Source organism: Arachis ipaensis, chromosome B5, assembly GCF_059453495.1.
Source record: "Arachis ipaensis isolate K30076 ecotype BB chromosome B5, ASM5945349v1, whole genome shotgun sequence".
Taxonomy (NCBI): Eukaryota; Viridiplantae; Streptophyta; class Magnoliopsida; order Fabales; family Fabaceae; genus Arachis; species Arachis ipaensis.
This window is the reverse complement of record NC_142440.1, coordinates 8,296,470-8,309,953: the sequence shown is the minus strand read 5'-3', so window position 1 is coordinate 8,309,953 and position 13,484 is coordinate 8,296,470. Positions and strand designations below refer to the sequence as shown.

The 13,484-nt window shown below is 31.1% G+C and overlaps 1 protein-coding gene across 1 annotated transcript in view; it reads right to left on the bottom strand.

Moving 5' to 3' along the window:
- Window positions 1–201: 201 nt before the first annotated feature.
- The window catches only part of LOC107640059 (uncharacterized), a 29,742-nt gene continuing 16,459 nt past the window's right edge, over window positions 202–13,484 (bottom strand). The window contains exons 2-6 of the mRNA XM_016343613.3: window positions 2,318–3,732; window positions 2,171–2,224; window positions 1,496–1,573; window positions 683–820; window positions 202–372 (exon numbers count right to left, since the gene is read on the bottom strand). Coding sequence (XP_016199099.2) covers window positions 202–372; window positions 683–820; window positions 1,496–1,573; window positions 2,171–2,224; window positions 2,318–3,732 — 1,856 coding nt within the window. The remainder of the gene's footprint in view (window positions 373–682; window positions 821–1,495; window positions 1,574–2,170; window positions 2,225–2,317; window positions 3,733–13,484) is intronic.

The window sequence follows — 13,484 nt, the reverse complement described above, 5'->3', positions numbered from 1 at the left end:
AGTTCTTCTGCCATTTTCTTTGTTGACGGCGCCAAAATTTGTTAATATGGCACATTAAGTGATATTACAACAAACATATAAGAATTTAAATTGACTATTATTAACATGATAAATTTATAAAATTAGATCAAATTAAAATCTAATTAACAGAAGAACTTAAGACACTGAAATTCCTCCATGTAAGATTGATTTGATATAATTTCATAAACTCATAGTATGTTCCTCGTCATCCTCCAAGTCTATGATGGTGAGAGCCATTTTCTTGCAAACGGGGCATCTGTTCTTGATGAGCAACCACTGCCTGATGCAAGAAAGGTGATATCTGTGCGCACAATCCAATCTCCCAAGCTCTTCACCGTGAACATAGTCCTTCTGAAAATGGTTACAGAAATTCTATGTTATTAAATAATAATAAATCAAGAGGTAGATATATAGATCACAGATCGATACGCACTTTGCACATATAATTGTGAAAATTATTTTGATTTTGGGAGAGACAAGTGATAATTAGTTACTTTCTGTTAAAATTATTTTTAAAAAATTATGAAACACAAATCAATTTATTTTAAAATTATATATTTTTAATATAGATTAGGTAATTAACATGTATTTATACCTATAAAAGATTTATTTAATGAGTGAGCTTTTGTAAAGAATGTAACGCAGTTGGTGTCACTCTCACCTGACATATGCCGCATGCATCAATGTTCTGAGGCTGCTGACCAACAGTTTGGAAAATTTCCTGCCCAATACATGCTGCAACCTCAGTTTCCGTCAGTCTTAAATCAGGGTTCGTCACTCGCTGCCCGTCTGCCAGAGGCTGCAAATTCAATGGTTTGATAGTAAATAGTAATCAAATGATATAAAAATAAAATCAAATATAAAGTCATTTTAGGGTTCAATCTCCATACTATAGCCGTTTTTACAATTCTTATCCATGGAAATACGTTGTTGTTCAACACTAATTAACAAAAATACAAGAAACTTTTATTGAATGAAAATTGGAAAACTACCTCTAGACAAAATCAAGTACTCAAGTTAACTTCTAAACCCCAATTCTTCATTCATACATATACTCATAAGTTCAAGTATTCTTCTACGTTTTTTTCGTTCTTTATGGTCTAACATTATGACAATGTGGATTTAGATCACCAAACAATAATTTCTATTAAGTCATTGAAAGTAATAGTGATTTCAAGCAAAAATGGACTTTGGCCTACTTCTAATTAAGTTTTTTAACTTAATACTGTATGATCTTTCAGATATATTGTATGTTTTAATAATATTAAATGTAATAGTAACTTTTATCAATAATATCTAAACAAAATCTATCTTATCATAAAAGCTTTCAAATAAAGAACGTAATTCATTTGATATCTAAGTTCTTATCAAAATCATTTTTTGCAAATTGTAATCGACGTCCAGCCAACAAGTAAAGTTGTTTGTATTACAAAAGCACAAACTAATATAAGCTCAATTCATTTATAGCTTTCACCTCATATTGCGGCAAATTCGCATCCTCCTCCTCCTCAATGCTGGCAAGCAAGTTGGAGTAATCAAGGATTAAAAGCTCCTATATACAAGACATATACATTTGTAAATTCAAGGGCAAATCACATAAAGAAACGAATTGGACTTCAAAATTACATAAATCTCCTAAAATAAAAAATGTTATGTGTATGCGCTAATTTTATGTAAATCGAAGCAACTTATTTCGATTTACATTCACTTTATGTATACTAAATCGAAGTTAGTGGGTTCGATTTACCACTAACATTCGTTCCATATAAATCGAAATATGTCTATTCGATTCACTATAGTCCAATTCGAATCCACTCAATTCGAATTATTATGGGCACATACCATATGTGTAATTCGAAGCCAATGGTTTCGATTTACTATGGGTGAATTTCAAAATCTATTAAATCAAAACTAATGCATTCAATTTATTCATATACCTAGTAATTCGAATATACTTAATTCGATTTACCACTAAAATGACTAAATTGACTTTAATCAATTTGATTTATACAAAATTGTGTACAAAGATATGCACGTAACATTTTTTTGCTCTAGAAGATCTATGTAATTTTATCCTCCAATTAATTTATTTATTTAATTGCTCTAGAATAGTCTTAATCATACATAAAACCCTAACTAACTAACGTACCTCGAGTTCTCGAACGGAGTCTCCACTAGGCAGATGTTGAATGGCATTGCGGCTCTGTTGTAAAGAGCAATTCAATAAATGAACAAATAATAAATAGAGCGACTAGATAGATTACTGAAACAACAATATTCATTATTATATATGTACCTCTCTTCTAAGCCTTCTTGAATCATCAGCAAAATAAGTAGGCAAATTATAGGCCTCCTCAGCAATAGCAGAAGCTCGCAATGGCCTGTGATGAGTATTATCAGTGGTAGAAGATGATGACATTCTCGTCAAGGTCGCGTCATGAGAGTTCAGCCTTCCAATCCATGCAAGAGCAGCGTCCGACAGGTGCTGAAATGCAGAAGGGGTACCAGCGTTTTGTACAAGGCTTTCCACTAGCTGTGTTGATGATGATGAGTTTCCACGATTGTGAGTCACAGTGATTATTCCCCTTCCAGAAGGATAGTTGTTTCCGGTGTCAGATTCTCTATTACTTCCTCCAACTCGGTGAGGGAGAGACAGAGAGGGAATAGCCCTTGGCCTAATCACGGTGCTCCAAGGATGAGGGGAAGGAGACGAAGACGAAGAACCGGCGTACTGATGATGAGGAAGATTTTCCATGTAATTGATTGAGGCTGGGCGGAATGGAGAAGTGTCAGCAGAGGAGAAATAACGTTGATGGCCATGGTGGACTTGGTGGTGGTGGCTACTATCAAAAACAGGTTGCGGGTAAATAAAGGAATCATCGTCAAGTTCCAGAATACCAAGTGTTGCGTTGTTGTTGTTGTTGTTAGGAGGAGGAGGAGGAGTAGTAGTAGTAGGTTGAAGGACTTGAAAGCTACCAGACTGAAGAGCTCGTTGCATCTCAGAAATTGGCGACAAACTAGAAGGAACACGAACAACATTTTGGGGGTTGTTGTTGTTGTTAGCAGTTTCATGGCGTTGTTCCCTGGAAGATGAAGAAATATTATTATTGGTGGAAGCATGGAGAGGGCAAGTGGGAGAAGGAGTACAAGTGCAGGTATTAGATGATGATGATGAAATGCGCACAGCCTCATTTTCATTTGCGATGGGGCGGCGCTTGGGGGCTGCCATAGGTTGAGCAACAGAACCACCACCAGCACCACCGTCACTTGAGCTCTCACCCACCGTAAACTCTCGGTGAGCGTAATCAGGTGCAGTTCTTTTCATAGGCATGATACGCCTAGTCGAAGTATTGTTGAAAACCCTCATCAAGAGACCATCTCCACCTCCACCACCACCACCAGTGCCGCCATCGGTGACATCAATAGTAGAAAAGCTGCCACCACCATCACCGCCAAACTGGTGTAAGGATAAATCGAGTGACACACCATCTTGTTGGTGGTTGTTGTTGGCGGTGTTGATTCTCAAATTTCTTTGTAATGTTAAAAGATTTGAGGTAGGTTGATTGGTTTGTTCCGTTGTTGATAAAATTGAAGGGGCAGAATTAATGTTGACATCTGACAATGATGATTCAAGATCTGGTTCTTCGTCACTGATGTAAATTATTTCAGCACCAGCGTTATTATTGTTAATTGGGAGCATGATAGAAGCCTCTCTGTGATCCATAGGGCCAGCAAATGAGGAAGAAACATTTTCGAAAAATAGTACGGCATTATTATTATCAGTGCCAGAAATTGATGAAGTAGTAGTCATCTCACTCTTTCATGTACTGCTTGGTTTCGCCTGTTTTCTTGACCCTGTTGATAATTATTTTCTGTTATCACAAACCGAACACACATTCACACAATATATTTTAGTTTAGAATTTTAAAATAAGAGAATCAACCCTATTTTTAACTTGATACTGAACTGAAAAAAATTGAAAAAAAAAAAACCTATCATCATTGGTCAACATCAAAATTAACATACTTACAAATTTAAATATCATATATAATATATATTCAAACAGTAGATCTAAACAATATCTTCAGGCACGAGAAAAATTAATCAATATATCACTGCAACAGATCTAATAATAAACAAAAGAGGAAAACGGAGCTGGAAAACATGAACTTAGAAATACACTAATTTCAAAAATAGATCTGAAAAGATGCGAACCTCAGAAACAATAAAACAGTGACAGTGACACGAAGCAAAGTAAAAGACCGTGAGGCTATGCAAAACAGGCGGTGACCATGTAAAACAAAAAGTGGCGCAAAAAAATTGAGCAGAAAAACAAGAAAAGTGATTTTGCACGGAGAATAGAATATAATAGTACGAGAAGAAGACTGAGTGAAACTGATGATGATGGTGGGTGTATGTGTGAAAGCTAAATACGAAGAAGACAAGAATTAAAATTAAAAAATGACTAAAAAATAAGGTGTATCCTAATTAAGAATTAAAAGGATATTTATTTTTTTCTATTAATTGAATCTTAATTTTATGACAAGAAATTTAAAAAAATAAAAAATATTAAAAATTGTTGATTAAAAATATTTAATCTTTAAACTTTTTATTGTGCGAAAATTGAAAATGAACACAAAAAAATAGCATATGTCATAAAATTAAGAGTAATATGGGATATATTAGGTAACTACATAGTGTACGTGTTACTTTGACAGGTTTTTGTGGTTGCAAAAGTTAAGTTAATTCTCATAACCAAATATTTAAAAGAAAGACAAATTAGGACAGCATCATATGAAATTGTTAATAAATCTTCCTAGAAGCAAAAGTAATAAAAAAAGACATTATTCATAACAAACTCATGTAACAAAAATCTCTTTTTAATTTGGGTCTTCTATTTCATATGTTAATTTATTAAATGAGCCTCGCATCTTGTCTAATTGTGATGATCTACGTCAATAGTTCGATACACATGAATAAAAATGTTAGAAGATATCAAAATTTATTATTTAAATTTTGACTATTAATTAACTATTAATATTTAAAAGTATGTCATAAATATGTTATTTGATTGCTAGAATAAAAAAGGGTAAAAAACTCAAATAAACCAAGCTGAGAAGTTTATTACCCAAATCAGCCAAAACAAAAATTTTTTCAGCAATCCACTAATGACCATTTAAATATAATTCGAATCATATTGATTCAAACTACAAATGCATGTAATTGGAAACAACTTGCTTCGAATTACGTTTGAATGGATATGCATGTAATTCGAATCAAGTAGATTCGAATTAGAGAATGGTAAATCGAATTGACTCTATTCGAATTAGTAGGCTCACGTGACTCTATGGAGTTCGAATCATATTGATTCGAATTATTCAATGTTGGTGACACTAGGTTGTTTGAATTAAGTTGATTCGAATTACTAGTGAGTTGCCTATATAATGCTACGTTAGTTGGATATATATCAAAAAAAAATTTTCACATTCTTACTTGGATAGTTGGATATATATCTTATAGTTGATACAAAAGATATTTACTGTATAATTTTATTTTTCTAAAAATATTATATATATATATATATATATATATATATATATATATATTTTGATGATTACACAATTTTAGAAATATTTAAAAAGTATTATTAAAATTAAAATTATATTTTTTATTATTTGACAATAAAATTAAAAATTAAAAATTAGGGATTAAGTGTGTGTTTGGATTTCAGTTTGCAAAAGTGAGTTTGCATAAAATTGATTTTACAAAATTGATTTTGATGAAAAATAAGTTTGAGTTAATGTGATTTATATTTGGCAATATTTGTATCAAAATTGATTATAACAAAATAAATGTTGTTTGGATTATACTACTCAAAATCACTTTTAGATGAAAAATTACTAAAAGAGACATCAATTTAAATTATTTTTTTATATACATACAAAAACAGAACCTAACAAAAATAATATAAAAAATATTTATTATATAAATAAATAAATATAATAAAAAAATATAAAAGAGAGTACTATAAATTTTATAATGTTAAAGAAAAAAAAATATTCTATAATTTTTCTAATATTACCCGTACTCTTTAATTTAGTATTATTTTGGACTATAAATTTTTATTATTTATGACTCTATTGTTACTTATAATTAATTTTTTATTTATTTTGTCCTTTTTTATAGATCATAGTTTATATTATACAAAATTTTGATAATAAACGTAGTATATAATAATTACAATTACAAATTTTACAAAGTCAAAATACAAAATAAAAAAATTAATATAAAACAAAGATAGAGTACATCAAAAAATAGAAAAAAATCATACAGATAAAAAATAATAAACAATATTTGTCATATGAATAAAAGAAATCAACAATATTTGTCATATGAATAAAAAAAATACAATAAAATAAATAAAAAATTATATAAACAAAGTCAAACAAAAATAAAAAAAAATCATAAAAAATATACATATAAAAAATAGTATAGGAAATGATAAAAAAAACTCATATAAAAACATAACATCAGAAATCGTAACATTAAAAATTAAAATATGAAAATGAGTACTAAAAATAATAAAAATTAAAATATTCAATTTACTAGTGATTGAAACAAATCTGAACGATTTTGATTTAAAAAAATGGAAAGAAGAACTATGAAAAAGTAGAAAGAACTACAGAGAACTAAAAATGAAAGGTAAGGTTGGTAAAAAAGAAAAAAATTTCTCACCTAATTTTCTAAAGGTAATCAGCAACCATGAACGTGAAATGCAGAAGCTACAAATTTTAGCTTCTTCTCAACGTGGGTTTAGAGGCAGAATCGTTTCTGCGTTTAGAAAGAAAAAAATTGCCAAACATAAAAGTAAAACTTTCAAGAAGCTCAAACGCACTTCTTTCTTCACCAACGCGTTTTTTTTTTTTTTTTGTGACTCTTCACCAACGCATTTGCCAAACACACCCTAATATTCTGTAACCAAATTTATATAATTAATGATAAATAAGGCAAGTTTTGGCTATTTTTTTGTCTACCTAGCAATATTAATCCCTAATATTTTTGTTAGGGTACAAATTTGTCACCACACCTACTGCCTACCTAGCAATATTAATCCCTAATTTTTAATTTTTAATTTTATTGTCAAATAATAAAAAATATAATTTTAATTTTAATAATATTTTTTAAATATTTTTAAAATTGTGTAATCATCAAAATATATATATATATATATATAATATTTTTAGAAAAATAAAATTATACAATAAATATCTTTTGTATCAACTATAAGATATATATCCAACTATCCAAGTAAGAATGTGAAAAAAAAATTGATATATATCTAACTAACGTAGCATTATATAGGCAACTCACTAGTAATTCGAATCAACTTAATTCGAACTACCTAATGTCACCAACATTGAATAATTCGAATCAATATGATTCGAACTCCATAGAGTCACATGAGAATCTACTTGATTCGAATTACATGCATATCCATTCAAACGTAATTCGAAGCAAATTGTTTCGAATTACATGTATTTGTAGTTCGAATCATATTGATTCAAATTATATATAAATGGTCATTGGTAGATTGCTGAAATAATTTTTGTTTTGGCTGATTTGGGTAATAAACTTTTCAGCTTGGTTTATTTGGGTTTTTTATCCAATAAAAAAATTACACAAAATGAATTGAGTAATGGCTAAGTAATGGTCAAAAACAATAAATTTTAATGATCCTCTAATATTTTTTATACATAAAATTAGAGTGAATAAAAATATATTGAAATTATCAAAATTAAATTCAATCAAATTAAAATCAAAATTAATAATTTTACACCATTAATTTTATGTATGATCAACAAAAAAAATGTGACACGCAATCAATTTAAAATCAAAATTAATAATTTTACACCATTAATTTTATGTATGATCAACAAAAAAAATGTGACACGCAATCAATTTTAAAGGATATTCAAATGTAGTATTTCTGTAAATAAAAAATATAAATAAATAAAAATACTAATAAATTTTTAGATTATTAGATCAAAAATAATTTATAAAGTAAAATAAAATATTTTTAAAAAAAATAATTCTACGTTATTTACTAAAATATATTTTTTAAAATTTAAAGTAAATCAGATAGAGTCATTCTGATTCAAAAAAATTGAGTTACTTTTTCTGATTTTACATTATTTTGGTGATCTTTTTCTAATTTTAATTTAGATTGGACCCACCCATTTATTTCTTGTACACTCTAATCATTATAAACTTTTTCTTATTTGATATATTTAACTCATAAAATTTTTTCTTCTACCTTCATACTTTAACTAGTATTTTTATTATTTTATTTTTATTGTGAATAAATCAAAATGTATCAAATACGATTTAGTCAATTCATTACCATGGCATTTTAAAATATTTAACTATATGTTCACTTAATTACAATTTGAATTGGAGTTGGTCTATTTTGATTTTGTCCAAAATTAGGATAGGTTTACCTGACTTTTTTTTTTATAAAAAAAGTGTATAAAAATAATATTAAAATAATTTGTTTTAAAAAATAATATTTTATTTTAAAAAACCCTCAAAAAATTGTGTTTTAAATGAAAAGTTGATCTTTATTAATAAAGATAAAGTACTAAAAAATTAAAAACACAAATGAAAAGTTGAAAACATATATATTAAGAAAGAAGAAAAGAATGAGAAAAAAAATTTGAAAAGTTGAAAAACACTAATAAAAAAGGATCGGCACCCATATATCTTACTACTACATTGGACTATATGTATGTATTGTTCACTATTTTTCACAAAAATAAGGAAATTACGTAAAAAAAATTAACATATATTAGAGTTGGTGGATAGTAAACCAAAAAATGAAAATTTTAGAAACTTTTTCGTTAATACACTACTGTATCTCTTTTATTCTTTTAGTGTATCTATGTATGTATGAACAATGTAAGCTTAGTGAAAAGTCTAACTTATAAAGTGAATTGAAGCATATTCTCCACTTAAGGCAAATGTACTTTTTCGTAATATTAGTGATTAATAATATATAATAATTAAAAAAAGTGAAATACCTACTATGATATCGTGGACTATGTAGATATTTAATTTATTATCTTAGATTCTTTAATAACTCCGCCTATGTTACACTTGCGGTACATAGCCGGTCCCAAACCCGGATAAAGGAGGAGGGTTGTGTTAGGTCTTCGGCAACCAACATAAAAATATAGCCGAACCCCCATGACATGAATCAAAGACATTATTGCGCTAAAGCTAGGTCGTTGCCCGGAAGCAACGCGCCGTATGGCTCGAGTACGGTGTCAAAGCAAGAGCCGCTGCATCGGTGCCCGGATGTAGTGTTAAATGAGCAAGGGTTCTCGCGTTTTCATGAACGGACGAGGGTAAATAAGCTAGTTCACAAGGTAAAAGGTAAAGGTCGAAGCGATAAAAGGTTGAGATTTGGGACATGGAACATAGGCACTCTAACAGGAAAGTCCATGGAGGTGGTGGACACCATGACAAGGAGGAAGATTAACATTATGTGTCTACAAGAAACGAAATGGGTTGGTGCAAAGGCTAGGGAGTTGGATACTTCTGGTTTCAAACTCTGGTATACAAGAAAGGTGAAGAATAGGAATGGGGTTGGAATAATTGTGGATAAGCAGTGGAAGAAGGACGTAGTGGATGTCAAGAGGGTGGGAGATCGGATCATCTCTATCAAACTTGTGGTGGAGGGAGGTGCTTTCCATGTGATTAGCGCCTATGCACCGCAAGTGGGTTCGGACGAACAACACAAGATAAGGTTTTGGGAGGATCTAGAGAGTTTGGTTCAAGGCATACCTTTGGGAGATAAGATTTTCTTAGGAGGAGATTTAAATGGTCATGTTGGGAGAGAAGTGACTGGATATGGGAGTATTCATGGAGGCCATGGTTTCGGAGTGATCAATGCCGAGGGTAAAACTATTTTGGACTTTTCCTCAACCTTTGATCTTCTCATCGCAAATACATGTTTTAAAAAGAGAGACGAACATCTTATAACCTATAAGAGTGGCATGACAAGCTCTCAAATCGACTTCTTCTTGTTGAGGAGAGTCGACCGGAAATTTTGCATTAACTGTAAAATTATCCCGGGAGAGAGTTTGACAACACAACATAGGGTGTTCGTCATGGATTTTCGCGTTGAGCAAAAGTTGAGGAAAAGACATCATACGAAGAACCCAAGGACAAGGTGGTGGCGGATGAAAGGTGAGAAACAAAGAAGCTTCCTATGATGGGTAGGAGAAGAGGCAAAGTGGGATGGGAATGGAAGCGCGGAAGAGATGTGGAGGGAGATGGCAGAAGTTATTAGAAGAACCGCAAAAGAAAGTTTTGGTGAATCTAAAGGAATAGGACCAAGAGACAAGGAGTCCTGGTGGTGGAATGCGAGTATACAAGAAAAGATAAAGATAAAAAGAGAATACTTTAAAAAGTGGTCTTTATGCCGCAATGCAGATAATTGGGAAAAATATAAGGCGGCTAAGAAAGAGACAAAAGTGGCTGTAAGTGAAGCAAGAACAAGAGCATATGAGGGTCTCTACCAGTCTTTGGGTACGAAAGAAGGAGAAAAAGGTATATATAGAATCGCAAAGAGCCGGGAAAGAAGAACGAGAGATTTGGATCAGGTTAAGTGCATAAAGGATAAGAATGGAGAGGTATTGGTTCTAGAGGAGAAAATTAATGAAAGGTGGAAGAGCTACTTCTACGAGTTATTTAATGAGGGACAGAAGACTCTTCCAAGCCTTGGTCGATTATGCACAAGGGAAGAAGATCAAAACTTTGACTACTATCGAAGGATTCGAGACTTCGAGGTAAAAGAGGCTCTAAAACAGATGAAAAATGGCAGGGCAGTAGGACCTGATAATATTCCGATTGAGGTTTGGAAGAGTCTTGGAGAAAAAGGCATCAACTAGTTAACCATGCTTTTTAATGAGATTTTAAGGTCAAAGAAGATACCTGATGAGTGGAGAAAGAGCACCTTGGTACCTATCTACAAGAATAAGGGGGATATACAAAGTTGCGGAAACTATAGAGGGATTAAGCTTATGAGTCATACTATGAAGTTATGGGAAAGGGTGATAGAACGGAGGTTGAGAAAAGAGACACAAGTAACAGAGAACCAATTTGGATTTATGCCAGGCAGATCTACTACTGAAGCGATATACCTATTAAGAAGGATGATGGAGAGGTATCGTAGTAATAAAATGGATCTACATATGGTGTTTATTGATTTGGAAAAAGCATATGATAGGGTACCAAGGGAGGTCTTATGGAAGGTTTTAGAAAAGAGAAGAGTAAGGATCGCATATATTCGGACAATTAAAGACATGTATGATGGGGCCACAACTAGTGTGAAGACTCAAGGTGGTGTGACAGAGGAATTCTCTATTGGTATAGGATTATACCAGGGATCATCCCTAAGTCCATACCTCTTCACATTAGTCTTGGAAGTACTCACAGAGCATATCCAAGAGCCTGTGCCATGGTGCATGCTTTTTGCCGATGATATCGTCCTTATGGGAGAGTCAAGGGAAGACCTAAATAAGAAGTTGGAGTTATGGAGAGAAGCTCTAGAAGTGTATGGTCTGCGCATAAGCCGTAGCAAGACGGAATATATGGAATGTAAGTTCAGTCTGAGAAGGGAAAACCCCAATATAGAGGTGAAGATTGGAGAAAACATCCTACGAAAAGTTAAAAGTTTTAAGTATCTTGGGTGCATCATACAGGATAATGGAGAGATTGAACAGGATGTAAATCATAGGATCCAAGCAGGTTGGTCAAAATGGCGGAGTGCATCTGGTTTTATATGCGACAAAAAAGTGCCTTTAAAACTTAAAGGTAAATTATATCGCACCGCTATAAGACCGGCTATGCTGTATGGTACGGAGTGTTGGGCGGCTAAAGGGGAGCACGAACATAAGTTGAGTGTGGCAGAGATGAAGATGTTGAGATGGATGAGTGGTCATACGCGATTGGATAAAATAAGGAATGAAGATATAAGGGAGAGAGTTGGAGTAGCACCCATTGTGGAAAAGATGGTTGTATCGCGTCTCAAGTGGTTTGGACATGTGAGAAGAAGACCGATAGAACATCCAGTCAGGAGGGTGGATGAGATGGAAGATGGACAAAGGGCGAAAGGCAGAGGAAGACCTAAGAAGACCATCCATGAGGTGGTCAAACGAGATCTACATGTAAACGGTCTCTCTGTAGACATGATACATGACAGAGCACAATGACGTCGTTTGATTCATGTAGCCGACCCCACTTAGTGGGACAAGGCTTTGTTGTTGTTGTTGTTGTTGTTGTTGTTGTTGTTGTTGTTGTTGTTGTATCTTAGATTCTTTAATAATATCTATTCTAGCACTAAATTCTCATTTTTGACTCTAAATTTAGTAAATTATTTGTGTATTGACATTATGTTTTTTAGTAGAAAATAACCGGACTTGTAATAAAAACGGGTAACAATTAACCGCCAACGTATTGTTCACAGATAACCAAGGCTCCCCCTCAAAGGTTATCACCTTTATGTCATGACGAATATGGTGTTAATTTACATGCAATTGTCTTTATCTAAATTAATAGTTAAGAACTATTAGATGATAATTTAGTCAAATTTATTAAATTATTGAATGATTTTTAACTATTAACTATTTAACTTCATATGATTTTCATTTATAAAATATATATAATAACTAATTAAAAATCATAATAAATTAAGGAATATTTTTTTCTTTTATCAATTTTTTCTATTTTTAATCATATATATAAGAGTGATGAGTCTATAATCTATATACATTTCTCATTTCTCAATTTATTAAAGTAGGGACATGCATATAGACTCATTACATTTATTTAAAAAAATTGATAAAAAAAATATTTATATATATTTTTTACTTATATTAAAAAGGGAGAGTATGAGCGAATTCTAGTTAAGGTAGTCATTTATTGTTTCTTCCAGTTTTTTGCCTTTAATATTTCATACATGAACCGTGTTTATACATTAAATAAATAGCTAATACATACATTATAGGTAAAAAAATATATATGATGTCAGAAGGTTAAAATGAAATCTATTTACATGATACAATGCAATCATTCATATCCAATATCTTAATATAAATTTTTTTGATATATAATATACCATGCATCTTCGTTTTTTATTTGTCACTCTATTTTTTATTTTATTATAATATTTGCCAAATATCATTTTTATTTCTATGCAAAATTTATAACAAAAATCATTCATTTTATTTTAATTTATTTCGTTTGTTTCTTTTATCTACCATTTTGTTTGACAATTAATAATAAGAGAGTTAAAATAAATCAAGAGTAATCTAAATATAATTTAGTTTTACTAAACAACTCTTAAATTCTTAATGAAAAAATAGTAAAATAATTTTTAATATTTTTATTTATTACAGTAT